We start from the raw sequence: 16,009 nt of genomic DNA, 5'->3' as shown, positions 1-16,009 counted from the left end.
CTTTGTAACTCCAGTGCGTATAATAACACTCTATGTAGACCCAACCCGATATCGTCGAACCCAGCCCCCACCCAATAACCGCCTTCAATTGCCAATAACTGGTATTGCGTCAACACAACATGGCATGCCCATTGTCCCCCGTCTCCGGCCCTCCTGGCCGCCGGTAATATTCCACTGATCGGACGGCATATGGCCTGGAACAGGGAGACCAGCGTACCCCGTCCGTTCGCTCACCCTCGTCTGACACAAACTGGCCTGGCTTCATACGTATCTAAGCTTGGTTAAAGTTGGATGATTATGAGTTTGTGGATAAGGCGTAAAGTGATTGGCACGCCTAATGCCATAACCAATAAGTAGGTATACGAGTTTTCGTATACAGCAAATCTACGTATTGGCGTCGCCATTCCCCAACAGGCCAACAGCAGTGTCCCGAGCCAATTAACCCTATAAATCATTATTACGATTTAAGAGTACAATCAGTAACCTGATCGTCTCCCATCGCTATTACCTTCCACCATAGGGAAGCCCAGAAATGTCACCGTCCGACCGGACACTCGCGGGAAATATTACAGAGCCCAGCGGTAGCTATTCTCTGCCCCAGTGACGTCAGCGCCGCACTATAGAAAAGGATGGGTCAGCGAACAAATGGTGGGACGACCAATAATACCTGACAGATTCGGCGAGCGTGGGCGAAGCGCTGATTCCGCGAAATGAGCTAAATAAAGAACTATCCTAGAATATCTCCACAAAGGTGAACAGACCAGCATATTTATAACAGCATGTTCGCCGGGCGTATGAATATGAGGCTGCTGCCTCGTATGTCTGCCTATCAGTGACTGGGTACACATTCGTAACCGCTATGTAGACGATAGACATGTTGGTTATTATTGAACCATGTTGCGATAGCAGGCCACTGATCAACCAACAATCTTGACGGTATCTGTTTATTTATAATCCTTGCACGACTTGCACTTATCTAGGTTACAGGTATGCGGACGAGCCCTCAGCCCCAGTACATGTATCAGTATCGCCGTGCAATAGAAGAATATCCAAAGGAACAGAACGAACGTGAGAAATTCAAAAGGCAAACGCTTATATCAAGGTATTCCTCGTCTACGATACGCTGAAATATATGCCGCGCAGGTAAATGGGACAATGAGTAACAACAACTCATGTATTTGAATAGTTCCAGCTTGTTCAGAATTTAGAATTTCAACCAGCAGAAAACGTCTATTATAAGTATGTTTGTTTATACATGTGCTGTTGTTACTCACTGTTGATCATAAATGTCATCGTCTACATATATACCATGGGATGGGCTAGTGCGCCAAGTCCTAGCACAAGGTATACATTACAATGGCGTTCTTAATGAGAAAATTGCCACGGGACGCCTGGAAAATCTCCGAATAATACCTAACACCGACATGGGCACGCTCTACAGACAACAAAACGGAACTTCTCGAAACTACCCCACCAATCGGGGATACCTCACTGTATGACCGCCATTCTGTGGCCTTCTGCTGACGGCTCACAATCTACCGGGTATCTACCATTTCTACCATCCTCTACCGTCCCGAGAAGTCTCTGTATTGACCGGTTGCTAAGCACGCGTCCCTCCCGACCCCTGGATACACAAACGCTGACGCAACGTGACAGACAGGCGCGCTAACCGCTGAAAGCACTCTCTGCTGTCGGCGCATGCGCAGGACGTTCAGCACTGCCACTCCGCCGTCGCCGACAGAATAATGATATTCATAAGACACTCTCAAGCCGGAAACTAATCGAATACTTTAAGACGGGGAGAAGTTAGAGGACCCCATTAGAAAATAGCCACACTTACTTCCGACACGCGAGACGGCATGAGACCTGCACATGGATGACATGCTGATCAGCGACCATCTAGATCTCAGCCAGAAAACCTCGATTCACACACGCATTGACAACCATTCGCCACAACGCAACCGCGCACTGCCGCCCTCTCAACTGCTCCTCACATCTTCTGCTGATCATGACATCCCTCCCACTCCTTTCAGATACCCACCCACCCCAGAGCGGCGACGCGGCGCTCCTACTCACAATGTTTCAAATGTTCCAACCGACAGCACACCGCATGAACCACGCGACGGCATCCGCCCCTCCCACCACTGACACATGCACCACCACAGTCGCATCAAGACGATCCCAGACGCGTCTGTAGTGTCACCACCAGATGGAGACCAAACCGATTGAAGAGGTGTGCTGAAGAAGGCCTAGACCCACCGATGTCTTGACATAGCACAAGTCACCATGGAGTAATCTGATCGCACTGATGGTCGCAACAGGACATGGTCGTTTTAGCCCTCCAGATAGACTTCACACCTGGAGGTGATGGGACAGGCGGCGCGTCGTCCACGAGTCCGTCTTCTGGTGCTCTTTAGACGCTCTGGTATCCCCTCTGGCGGGCGCGCCGGCGTCCCACGATGTAGGCGATCAGAATGATGACCACGAGCGAGGCCAGAGCCACGCCGACGGCGATGGGCACGACGTCAGAGGTGGCCCGGTGGTCGGCAGAGCACACCAGTGCTGCCGGACGGACGGGGAGGCGTGTCAGCGCGGTGTGTGTGTGGGGGAGGGAGGGGGTGGGGCGTGTAAGGGGGTCACGCATACAACGAGATGAACGGGAAGGAGGTGCAGTCAAAATGTAGCTCGCCACACGTGACTATGGCGAAATGGCAAACATCATCGACGTGACAGCGGTCCAACAAGACACGAGATGTGATAAAGGTGGTCTCCAAACATAACACAGATACTGCAACCAGAAACGACACACAAAAAGACACGACACGTGACCTCCGGAAAGAGCGGTTACAGAGCATTGGGCAAGGATGGACTGTGAACAGGGTCAAAGACATACGCGGCATTTCCGTATCTGCGTCTGTAGAGGAAACACATCCAGTTTCGTCGGGCAAACATCCCGAAGTAAGCTAAATAGCGATTCACGAGAACATCCCAATTTCGTTAAAAAGTTGAGACACGTGGAACGTGAAAAAGCTGCATAACGCGCCGAGCCGTAGAAGAGGCACAATGCTGTTATAAGAAATCCCCACGCCACGCGGGACATCTAATATGACCTGGCGAGTTTCGTGAACTTTAAACATAACGCCGGCGGACTGCGGAGTCGTGTTAGGTCCCATCGATTTCAGTTTCAACGAACTTCGTCGAGCCGCTGCTGAGTCAGTCGCAGCACGGACACCGCCCTTAGCCCTACCACCATATCGGGGCAATAGTGCTAAACGTGTGAATAACGGGGCGACACGGAGGAAATAATGAGCAGGGTCACCAACACCCACTAGTGGGCTTGGTGTGGCAATGCCACAAATCTTACTTCAGCAGCGCTATCCATAACTTATGAGACGTACTGGTGATCAAGTCAGACATTGCATATGCTGGATATGGTTATAAAACGAGTATTTCTGGGTGGCTGTCTCCAATTGTGGCCACTAAACCTAGACGCCGATTCCCAGATGAGGCAGTCCTTGGATGTATGTACTTTCCATTATTAATCCGTGTCAGGAGACTAGAGACTCGTCAGGTTTGTCATTGGACCATCTACCAATGGCTCAATGACTCAACTGATCAGCAAGTGAGGCGGTCCGGCGCTACAGCTCTGAACAAAACACGTTCGCTGTGGCGACCTATTTACTGCCGGCGGAAGACCTGCGGGGGAAGAACAAGGGCAGAGCGGGGCGACTTTCACCGTGCGTTATGCGGGCCTCTGTGCGCTGTGGGCGGCCTGCCGGGTCAAAACTCTAGCCTGAGCACCTCTCATTTGCTGCTGACTATCACAAAACTGGAGTGGCAGTACGGTACGGTTCACTCAAACAAGCCGCATTCACTCAAACAAGCCGCAACCGTATGCACAATCACGCCTAAGCAGCTGGCGGAGCGGTGGCGTTGAGGCCGTTCTGACTAACACCTGGCCAATAGAATCCCGTCACGGACAGCATTAGCCTTCGCAGACTGCTTTGGTGGGGTGCGGGGTGGCCGGGCTTCCCTGCAAACCCCCCAGAGGCGGGCAATCAGGGCCACCGGCGCCGGGAAAGGTCAAGGTCACGGTCGGACCGTCAATACAAGCGGCGTGGTTCGCGGCTGGGAACGCTGCGATAGAATGGTGGCGCCGGTAGTTATGTGGTACAGAGGAAATACAGCCGAATAAAATTTGTCCGCACTCAGTCCTTGAATGCAGTAGGAATAACAATAAGGCTTCGCATATTCATGTCTCTTTCGCACAAGTGAACAGTCGTCGTTTCTATCAAAGCTTCAATATGCCAGCGATGCGCGCCCAGGCTCTCAACCCCGCATTCCCCAGCCTAACCACACGGTAAACCACTGTTGCAGTCACTGTCTCGACCTTTCACAAGTCTCAGCAGCCGTGCCGGTGCAGCGGGACCGCTCTCCCTCGCCAGCCTCCCCCAACAACCCCCGGTCCCCAGTGGGGAGAGGGATCAGCTGGGAGCCCTGCCACACCACCCGGCCACACAGGACCGGTTCAAGACCGACCTCCATGGCCCAGTGTGGTCTGAGAATGGTCGATAGCTACCGCTACCATACCCAACACAGCTGTCCATCGAGCTGTGTGGCTGTCACGGACTCACCAGGAGTGGGGAGTGGCTAGGGGAGGGAGGGAGTCAGGGAGGGAGGGAGGGAGTCAGGGAGGAAGGGAGCGATCATCCGTCTGCCCAACCACGTGACCCAGGAGTGAGCGTCCCTGGGTTGACCAGTGACCAGTTCCATACTATAAACATTCTGAATCGCCGAGCGGCGCGTGGCGGCTGCAGTCCGAACCGACCCCAGGCTCGATCTGGCCCATCTGGTATGACGCGTTTGGTGCAAGGCAGCGCTGGCACACTCATATACACAGACAGTTCGCATTTCAGGAAACAGTGATGACTGGTGATTTCAATAGATTAGGCACGCGACCGTTCAGACCCCTGGAAATACTGCTAAAATTTCGACTGAAGGCGTATAAAAATGACAAAATCGAGATGCTGAAAGATTGCAGTGCCGTAGCCAGTCCGCAGCAGTCGGCATTTGTACGCAGCAACAGAATACTGCGCCAGCACCACTCCAACATTCTGAGTCACCGCGGACGACCACTTCAATCAGCCTCGGGGCCACAGCGTCCGCAGCGACGCCAGCCCGGCCCGGCCTGAGCGCCTCTCCCGGCCCGGTGAGCTCCTCTCGCGGCTCACAGGCCGGAGAAACACCATTGGGCCACCGGGAGCCGTGTCGCAACGGCGGGCGGTGAGCGGGCCGGCCCCGCTGCCGCTCGTCGCCGACAGAACCGGCCGGGCCGCGCCGCAGTCGGGTCGATATACACCGTATGTACGGGCGATTACAACAGCTGTTGGGTCCCAGTGCATAGACACGACTGGAAAATTAATAAACGAGAATAACTTCCGTTCAAAGTGATACCATATCTCGTTTATCATGGCGTAAAAAAAACATCGCATCGATCCGGCTTTATGAAATAGGGTTTAGAAGGCCGACTGTAGAATGTAGATTCTGTAATTTATGCTTTATCAAACTATGTTTGAAAAGTGAATCTAATAAAACCAAACACATCTCGATTCCGTCATATATGTGATCAAGGCTAACATCGGGCCAGTAACCTCCACTCACCGGCACCGCACAATGCACATGCCGCCATTGGCCTGATGGTGCCAGTTACAGCGGTGCTGGCAGAGTGCCAGGCCGTGTGGGGCGCGGGGAAGAGGGAGGGGGGGGGGACCCACGCCGGCAACTGCAGCTAACCACCCCTCACGGCCCGGAGCGGCGCGTGGCAGGGGAGCCAGATGAGCCGGCTCTGTGCTTCTGATGCTTTATTTCAACAGACGGGTACGATATTTGAAGCCGTCGTGAAATAAGAGGATTTGTGAAATAAACCATACGGGACTGAAACGTCTGGAAACAATGATAAAGATCGATAAGGTCTCCGAGGGATCGGCCCAGATCGGCATCTGTGTAGCCTTATCCAGACGTGTTCTTGCGATAATTCAATTTATATTACAAGATAACAAATCAACCAATGGATGTTAGAAAGCTGAATACCAGTTGTAAAATCATTCCATTTCTAATCCCTCTAAAGTACGTCCAGCTAACACAGTGAAGGGTAGGACAGATGGTATTACATGGTAAAATTTTCGGTGTAAGCAAAAAGCCTGCCACTGCCATTGGCTCAAAATATTTGATTCCTATACTTCAAAAAGATACTGCATTGACGACCTTGAGCGATCAAAATGTCGTTTTCCGCAACGATATCTTATCAGGGGGAATATGTATGCGACGACTTCAACCGCATATGCTCGAAAAAACAACTGACTTTTGACCTCATACAAAACTCCCAAATAAAAAGACCTAACACAAACCTCACACAAATACAAACAAACAAGTCACACAAACACACCTCACAAAAACACACACCTCACACAAACAAAATCCTCACAAACACAAACTTAACACACACATAAAACCTTACAAACACGTTCACATAAACGTCATTTGATCTCACCGTTCACAGAAACCTCCATTCGACTTCACAGCTCACGCAAACTTCCAGTTGGCAAAGTTTCAACCGTCCACTTCCCCGAGGTTTAATCCCCAGCGCCCCATCAGCACATTTCAATCAGACACCCCCTCCCCCCGGCCGTCCCGGCAGCTCCGCCACTCACGTGTGGAGAACTTGGTGGTGTTGGCGGTGCGGTAGGCCTCCAGCTGGGTCTCCAGCATCAGCAGCTCGCCCGCGCTGCCGTCCTCGCCCGAGCTGCCGTCATCAACCAGCAGCTGGAACGGCTGCTTGCTCATGCACCGGTAGCTGGTCTTATTGGACAGCGAGATGGGCTCGGAGAAGTTGACACGCAGGTGCAGCGCGGCTGCCGACGGAGACCAGAGGGCCGGGGTCAGGCGGGTCGACAGTTCCCACATCTGCACATCTGTTTGCAAGAAACTAAGTCCCCAACTGTGATAGGGGATGACGAGCGTCTGTTTAGTTACGTAAATTGGGAGTCGGCCAGTTACATTATCCATAACTCCTCACCATATCTACGTATTCTAGCGAACGACGCCAAAAGAGCTGTCATTTATTTCCTCAAAATACGAAGCGGAATTTTCGAACAAGCCCCATTTGTAAGCAGCTAAAATGATCGGTTTTCATCAAACCCAAAATTCCACCCTCCCGCCGCCTCTAGTTGAAGCCCCTGCCCGGCACACCCCGTCGCTTGCTCGTCCCTGCTATGCTGTTTTTGCCCACGAGTCTGCGCCGCAAGTGAGCCAAACGCACGGACAAAAAGTACCGGGACAGTCGCTACGACCCGGTACCGCCATCCGGCCCAACGACAAGAACCGTCACAAGAGCCGTCTGCCGGTGACCTGAGGCAGCCTCCGAGGTCACTGCAGAGGTCGCCGGTCCTCCAGGAGCGACCCGGTCACATCACAAGGGCAGACACGATATATGACAGAATTTAATGGTGGGTATTCAGAAACGTTGTCAATCTTCAATTCATTGCTCAGCTGAGGTCTCACATGTGATGTCTCAGTTGCACATCGTACATATGTACATATCAGTTATTTTTCCAGTAATGGGTAGACTTTAAATACACCATGATCATTTCTAGCATTACAGTACAGAAGAATAATCAGAGAAAATAATAGTAAAATCTTATTAATCAGACAGTCAGCATTGTATTTATTAATGCAGTGCGGCATGCTTTCGTCTACTCAATGACATGTTTAAACTGATTTGTTTATAAGACCAGAGAGCAGGGGCGACCACACCACGTCTAGTGTATTTGTTAATGAAGATAACATCACAAAACGACGGAGCCCTGGCGTAATCAAGGCCAGTGTCAAAATGTCTGTCCAGTGATCTGTCTGAGCCAGCAGGGCCCGTGGCGCTTCAGGACGTTCGTTCTACGTTCAACCAGGAACGGTCTCTTCTCTAGGTCAAGAATTTCGACACTAAGTCCAGCAGTTTTCCACTTTCAATCGCAATGAAACGTAATAAGAACTTGACGATCCATCAACGGCAAGCTGATGGTAAGCACAAATCATTCGTAATATGGAGCAAAATTTTCCTTTCAACCAACGCCCAGATTGCAAACTTCCGGTAACCTCCACAGTGCACAGACACATTACGTAGCAACCACCAGGAGTTTAGGGCAGCCATACCACATAGTCTCATCGACTAATGCAGCTATAACCTATATCACCATGTCAGTCGAACGACCATCGGCCCTCACAGTTGGTCCAACCAACCGGTACCGTTAAAGACAGCACCTACCCCATCCATCTCCCCTTCATCAGCCTCTGACAGCCCATCTCAGGAGTGATACCAGCCATCCTGTACTGGTGGCCAGCCCTGGAGGTCAGCGCAGTACCTACCGGCACTCGGCAGTTCTACTATGGACGTCAAACCCCTTGAGACCCCACTTTTTTGCGATAATTTTTAAATGCGTCAACTCTCGTTGACAATATTCTGGCAATGTGTGTTTTAGAACCTGCCGAAACTTTTATTACTAAGGTATTTTGACGCCAAACGATTATGAAATGTACTTCTCATTCACTCGTAATGTTAAATTTCACGGAACGAATCTGCTGTTTGGGTAGAGGCTACGCGCTCATGGGGCGGAGCCACGCAATGACGTCAGCGCTAAGCTCCGCCCTACCCCTCCGGCGCTCCTTGCCCGGCGACCGGTCACTCGCGTCTCTCGCTCCATTCAGGCTTGATGGTGGGTGGTAGCTGGTAGCGGTAGCGGGCGCTGGTAGATGGCATTTAGAGCAGATGGCGCTGGTGGCGGGGCTCGAGTGTGGCCGAGCGCAAGCCTCTGCCCGGGCCTGAATTGACCTTAGCATTACGAGTGAATGAGAAGTACCTTCCACAATCGTTTGGCGTCAAAATACCTTAGTAATAAAAGTTTCGGCAGGTTCTGAAACATACATTGCCAGAATATTGTCAACGAAAGTTGACGCATTTAAAAATTATCGCAAAAAAGTGGGGTCTCAAGGGGTTTGACGTTCATAGTAGGCGGTTATTATAACACATCAGCCGTTGGCACGCAGGACTGCATCAGCGAGGCGCGTACTGCTCCCTGTACTGTTTAGCAATATTTTTCACCTCAGCAGTATCCTGATAACAGGACTTGTGAAAATAACGAATCGCAATCCCGGCTTACTTTTGCCAACCAATCAATTATTCAAATTCAGGACAGAACGTCAGTTGATGAAATTGCATCTCGCGGAGTGCAGCGTGAGATAATAAGGTGTCCCTTTTCGGCGTTGGCGCCATTCTGAGGCACAAAACCCCGCCAGTTCTAGAGCACGAACTGGGCACGTGCCCCTGAGAAGCCTGTGACGCCCCGTGGGACTGACAAAACAAATGTTTGGGGTCGAGAAGTGCGTGTTTGTGAGGGGGCTCACAGACAAATACCCAAGGATGTGATATTTCACAGTGACCAGAAGGCACACACACAGCAAGTTCTTTTACGCAACGGGGTGTTCTAAACTTAAAGCCAGTCTTGAGTTACCACATGGTTGAGATGTCAAACCAAAGTGTCAAACATTTGAAGCTAACAAACGGGTTAGCTATCTGAGAGTAAAAACGAACGAAAAACAAAAGATATGGCTAGGACTGTGTGTCTGAAGTCTGAAGCCTCCGTCAGTCCCGTAGAGTATCGATACCTCAACTCGTTGAGTTGTTTGGAGAGTGGGTGACAGCAGGCGACCGATAACACATGCCGACTTCAGACCACAGGTCGTGAAGTGACTGTCTGTCCGTCCGAGCTGCTAGCTAATTACTGGCAACAGTCACAAGCTGTGTCCCGGCATACACATGAAGCTGCCGACAAACTCAATCTCAGTAGACGGCAATGCTTCTTTCAATCAATCGCGATAAAATGTTAGGGGTTAGCTTTCCTCTCTTATGTCAGCAAAAGCCATTCCAAGACTGCGAAAGACAACCACAGCACTGGCCACTATTCTTCATTAGAGCTTTAAATGTAGTGGTCGCTTCTCATACACCGGTCCCATTGGACGATACACGTCCAATGAGGTACAATTCCCATAGCCGCGCTGTCACACACCGAAAAACACAAAAGAAATTAAGTACTTTTTACACTTATCCTTGTCTAAACACCCTGTGACGCAGGGGACCATGTCCTGGTTTCCAATACTTTTTGCACTGCCGGCCATAGCTCACCGAAAGCTACACTAGCCGTGGATTCAGCCCAGATGTGTCAGAGACAGACAGCCGTCGAGGTTAGTACCCAGGAGAGGAAACGGCGACCGCAGACGGGCCGATAAACAGCACGGCCGAGCGGGCCGGCTGGAGACGGACCAGCGCGGCGGGCCTGTCCTGCAGAGGGATCGAAAAGGAAGGAGCGCGCCGTGCAGGGGAGGGACCAGGGAGAGAGGCGACGGGCGTGCAGAGGGGAAGGATGAGGGAACAGTTCGGGAAGAGGGGGCCGGAGAGGGAAGTCCCGTGCAGGACAATGCACAGAGGTTGGGTGTAAGTATCTTTAAAGATGTGACGTGCTAGGATTACAAGACAAATGAGTAAGAAGGACCACGAGCAATACCTTGAAAAAGCACCACAGCCATAAATATCTGTCATAAAGTTGTACGTTTAAATTAAACCTATTGTACCTTTACCTACCATGTCTCTTCTGTGTGACGAACAAAGCTGCTCAACAACCTCTAAACTCGGTAGCACGCTGTTTGGAGCCTGGCAAATATTTACCACCCAAAGGTCATGCCGTAATCTAGCCACGCCCTTATCAAACACCTTCGGAGTGTTATGCCTCTAAACAGCACCGTCCATCGTCCGCGTGCCCTATCAGCTGTCAATCACCTTCCCCTCCCTACCCTCCGCTGTCACCAGCCGCCCCCGTCCCGACGGCACACGTCACACGCCGAACCGAGCCGTCAACACGTCCCGATGGGCAATCACGCGCCCACCCCAGCGCGGTACGCCCTGAGGTCAGATCACGTGCTCAGAGGAACACGTCATAACTATACAATGGAAGCGGCCCAGCTGGACGCGCGAGCGGGCGGCTACGCATGCTTGATGACGCGGCTGACCGCACGCGGGTGGATCTTGTTACAAATCCGGACTATTCAATCCGTCCCCCGGGCTGGTCAGTGGTCAGTGGTTCTCTTCGGCCAAATCCAGGACTAAATCGCTGCTGGTTTGGGGAGTGCGTGATCGGGACTCACTCGCAGGTCACCAACCTCCCCACCCGAGGTCACCGTGGCTTGTCAAGGTCATCGCCAGGCGCACCGAGAGGCCGCGAGCGCCGGTCATGTGGGCTGCCTGCCACGGCGCGGAAGGGAGCCGTGGGCTGGACACTTCACGGACGGGGAGAAGCTAGTCCGCTGTGACACGAAATGTCGAGTGGAGCCGAGTGGGTGAGTGTAGACTGAGAGCGTTCGGAGTGCAGAGCATACACCTCAGCGGTGCTAGCAGACAGTTACGGAGAGTTGCAACAATGCAACACCACTCAACTGTCATGCCGGCTACTTCTGCTAACCCAGACGGGCTCCATTCAGTAGAAAAATAAATCCTTCCGCAAGAAACCAGTTTCAATTACATACTCAACCGGAAAGATTGCAGCGCGCTGCGTACACAAACACTCAGTTCCTTTCTAGCCATGGAAGCGAGCTGGTCCGATATTTGATTCCATGGCATCAGTCCGTCTCGGCTTACCCAAATAAGGGAGCATTGTATTATACGCTTCGGAAGTCAACGTCATAAACCTGAGAGCGCACCAGTCGCTTTTTCGATAGTCCCAGATCGGGGCTTACCGATTCCAAAATCAATAACAATACTATCCCAGGAAACAGGCAGACAACCGATGGTAAAACCCCTCTACACCAAGGCAAGGAGTCTCTTTTACGGCGCTGAAGCCGTATTATCACCCATCCAGTTGTGAGGTGATGCCACATGCGCTATGGGCACAGACCGGTATGACGTCACATCACTGGCCGTCGACAGTGAAATGACGTCATACATCACCGAATGATGGGATGCCACGAAATACCACAGCGCGCCTCACCAGCTTGTTATGAGGCAACGAGACCCGCGCAGGCTTATGTTCCAGCAGCGTGTGTGCAAGGCTGTCACCGCCACCCTGCCAGTCACGGCGCATGGGTGACGTTACTGTCGCGGCAGCTGAATACAGCGTGACGCATTCGCACCGGTCCCGTGACAGTCACGTGACCTCAGCGCCTGTGGCCCCGACAGGAAGCCGCCCCCGCCCGCAGCCACACAGCTGACTGGACGAGCGGCGGGCCGGTCACGTGAACACCAGCCGCCCCCGGCCCTCGGGGGGAGGGGGGGGGGGCAGCAGCTGGAGAGCACTGGGGACAAGTGGGACCGGTCGAGAGGCGATACCGCGGATATATGGGGTCGTAGCTCTGTCAGAGAGCGGGGCCATTATTGGCGCCGTGTGGAAAATGGCTACTCATGGAACATTCCAGCAACAAACAGGAGCGCTCGACCGCTTGAACAGTGAACTTATAGATACATGACATGGCGGATGGTCTGTTCACGGCCTTCGATCAACGAACATACTGCTGACGATGCGCAGTTTGTTAAATGCAAATGCGGAACCATCCGGAACACAAATACAACTACAACCAAACCAAAACCACGATAATCACCAACCTTGATGGCCAATGCAGCGGCTACCATTCCTTGCGCAAAATACAGACAAGGTCAAGCGCAGCCAACTACGAGAGAAACAAAGAACTTCTCGGAGCTCATCTATACTGCAACCGAATACCACACATCCAACATGACTCATCGTCCACGAGGGGCCACCGCTCGACAAACCATTACCAAGACCCTCGGCATTCTCCCAGAAGCACAACCATTCTCTGAAGCATCATCAGCTTCATCCCTCCCGGCATCTAATTAATATGGTTAAGCTCCACCCCGTCTGACACAGACAGCTCAGCTCGCAGGCCGCTCGGTATGAGTAGAGGAATGACGAAAAGGGGCGTACGGACGCGATAAGCCCTGTAAACAGACTCCGGCACGACCGAGGCCGACGTCACATACCCCCTGTGACGTCACAACTTCAGCGGCGTCGTCAGCGGGCCGATCTCTGAGGAACGGTTGGGATGAGTTTGCAGCTCCTCCTACTGGTCTGAATGGCGGACCGACGCGGGGTTCCGCTGCTGCTCGCAATGGTCCAATGCCAGTTTAGCTGAATGCTAAATCATCACATGGAGCAGAATTACGAATTACGAGTATAACCCGTTTGACCGCATCCGGAGACGCGCGTCGAAAATACGAAAAGGATAAAACTCGTCCGAAGACGGAAAATAAAATAGATGAAAGTGCCAAACCAAAAGCAGCCGTTAACACGATGGTGTGACAGTACCAATGACTCTACGCCCGCCGCTGTTAGCTATACCAGAAAGGCAGCCTCGCGTCCGCTGTCGCTGCGCAGTTTACGCAGTCCGCACCCCACTGACTGTGCCGGGGCTTCACAGAGCAGTGTCGGGCCCCAAATATCCGAGCGGCCACCATTGCGGCTTCCCACTCTCAACACAAAAAGTGTCACACAAAACGCCCGATAAAAGCGCTGGCTGAATACGCACACCTCCACGCCACTGTACTCCAAAACGTCCCGTTTCCGCCCCGCCCTTCGCAAACCCAATCAGTTACACGGTAGCTCGGCTCCCCGAGTACAGAGCGTGGTGCGGCTATTCTCAGACCGCGCTGCCCATCTGACCGTAGACCGTGTAGGCGCGAGGGGGTCGCGGCACCGGATGCGGCCATTCCAGTCAATTGCTCACGAGCCGCGAGGGTACACAGTATGCAGTGGCTACGGCCGGATAATGGCACAAAGTCCGCTCCAAATTACGGGAATTTCGGCGGGCGCCGTTGTGAATCGCCGCAGAACTGAGATCGTTCGACAGTTACAGCCGTCCTATTTCCGATGAGTTAAGCGGCCTAAAATAAAGATGGTTCGAATCTCAGTTTTTGCAATGCATACCGCGAATGACAAAAGTACTTCAATTTGCTAGGAGTTCTTTGAAGTACCCTTTGAAGACTTCAAAAGGTACTTCAAAGAATTCCCAGCTTATAGCTCGTACCATGCTTATAATTTACACCTTTCCCATCAAACACATGCATATCAAAACCAATCAATGCTGGAATCGCTCATGATGATAGCTTGAATCTCAAAGAGCATACACTGTGGGACTCGCTCAGAAATTCATCCACTCACTGCACCCCCCCCCCCATTTCCTCTGCCGATACTCCCCTCCCCTCCCTTCAGCTCACTCACGGACGTCCTCGGCGTGGTCGGGGAAGTTGTCATCGTCCATCAGCAGCCGCGCGGTGATGGTGTCCACGCTGTAGCGACCCGCCGTGCGGTTGGCCGCAAACGCCACCATCAGGAAGTTAGCCTTCTCGCTTGCCACGCCCTCGGGCCAGAACACGCGGATGTACTCGCCGCCCGCGCAGGAGCCCTCCGAGCTGGCGTTGGCCGGCACGTTGATGACCGCAGTCAGGGTCTGCCGGAGAGAGCCAGGGCCGATGTGAACTCGGCTGGAGATGCTTTGATGGTTGAATTAACAGCTGGATATTGTACTTTAAAAGCATGATAAAAAGAAGGAACAGATTGAAATGTTTTCAAACAAAATGGTCCAAGTTAATGCATGATCAGCCATCCTCCATCCACACCCACCTTGTTGGTGGAGCTCAGGTAGGGGACCTTCATCTGTGTGGCCATCTGAGCCAGCACGCAGATGGACGATCCAGTATCGTCCCGGACCGTCCACAAGCCCTGCTCAGGGGCGGGTGGTGTGGGAGCCACTGTGGTCGTAGTGGTTGTGGTAGTAGTAGTAGTGGTGGTGGTATCAGGAGCAGAGGTGGTGGTATCAGGAGCTGAGGTGGTCATGACTGGATCGGTGGGATCAGCTGGGGTATCAGGGGCAGAGGTGGGAGGGGCTGGGGGATCAGTTACTGGAGCCGCGGGTTCAGCTGGAGCCTCAGGCTCAACAGCAGGGACATCAGGTTCAGCATCAGAGGACCTGGAAGCTGCAGGCTCATCTGGGAGAGGAGCAGGATTGGGTGCCACAGCTACTCCTGCAGCACCGTCCTCGGCAGCAGCAGCATCCTGGCACAATACTGGCGACGCTGTAAAAAGAATGCATTGTTACTGGGTTGCAAACAGCATTCAGCACTGAATTAAAATGTTACATAAGCAGGAAACTGAAAACGTAGTGAAAATTGGGGCGTTAGTCCAAGTCACATTGACAAAGCAAAAAGAAATATAATGATAAATAAAATATGAAACACTTACCACCAAGAGCCAAGAAAAAGAACACCAATGAAATACTTTTCATGGCCGATTTGGTAGAACCGCACAAGCAGACCGATGCAACTCCAGCGAGAATAATCTCGAGAGTGACGGGTCAAGCGAACTTGAATTGCAGATAAATGCCAAGTCCGATGATGATGAGAAACTGCAGTGACTTTCTCTTGTCTTGAGCACTGTTACCACAAGACCTGTATATTTATTTGACGTTTCAAGTCAAACACAATTATGTATCATGCAAAATGAACCACCACGCCAACGCGAATCCCCCTTACGCCCAACCAGCGACCGTGGCGATTTGGTGGCTATCCAACGCGGAATGGCGACGTTCTTCCTTTGTTTTGTTTTTGGTCACCACCGCTGACTTGCTCATTGTGTCAAAACTGCATCGAGCCCTCCCCGAAGCTGGCAACAGCTGATTTCTAGAAGCACAAAAATACTTACAGCTGTTGCAAATATTAATCGGAAAATAAATATAATGTGTCAAAAGTTGTAAGCTTTTGCATATGAATTATTTGAATATATGTATTTTTGCATTCTATCAAATTGTTATGACTTTCAATCTTGCTTTACATGACTTAATAAGTGAAGAAATTTGCTTGAATAAAAAACTGTGATAAAAATCTGATTTAAATTGCAGCCAT

The 16,009-nt window shown here is 51.8% G+C and overlaps 1 protein-coding gene across 1 annotated transcript; it reads right to left on the bottom strand.

Moving 5' to 3' along the window:
• Window positions 1-930: 930 nt before the first annotated feature.
• Window positions 931-15,861, bottom strand: LOC122384272 (lysosome-associated membrane glycoprotein 1-like). The gene is made up of 5 exons (XM_043371494.1): window positions 15,351-15,861; window positions 14,733-15,184; window positions 14,331-14,559; window positions 6,711-6,911; window positions 931-2,562 (listed from the first exon to the last, which is right to left on the bottom strand). Exons 1-5 carry the CDS (start codon window positions 15,391-15,393, stop codon window positions 2,414-2,416), a joined length of 1,074 nt encoding a protein of 357 aa, XP_043227429.1. The 5' UTR covers window positions 15,394-15,861; the 3' UTR covers window positions 931-2,413.
• Between the last annotated feature and the right edge of the window lie 148 nt (window positions 15,862-16,009).

The sequence above is a fragment of the Amphibalanus amphitrite genome, unplaced genomic scaffold, assembly GCF_019059575.1.
Source record: "Amphibalanus amphitrite isolate SeventyFive unplaced genomic scaffold, NRLGWU_Aamphi_draft 000185F_arrow, whole genome shotgun sequence".
In the NCBI taxonomy this organism is placed as follows: Eukaryota; Metazoa; Arthropoda; class Thecostraca; order Balanomorpha; family Balanidae; genus Amphibalanus; species Amphibalanus amphitrite.
This window is presented reverse-complemented; position numbering and strand designations above follow the sequence as displayed.

Bases quoted from the DNA above. Each gene is read 5' to 3' on its own strand.
- LOC122384272 (XM_043371494.1), bottom strand. From the start codon at position 15,393: ATGAAAAGTATTTCATTGGTGTTCTTTTTCTTGGCTCTTGGTG. The intron at 14,560-14,732 runs GTGGGTGTGGAT...TCTCTCCGGCAG, and splicing joins ACCTGAGCTCCACCAACAAG to ACCCTGACTGCGGTCATCAA. The intron at 2,563-6,710 runs GTGAGTGGCGGA...TCCGTCCGGCAG, and splicing joins CACCACCAAGTTCTCCACAC to CACTGGTGTGCTCTGCCGAC.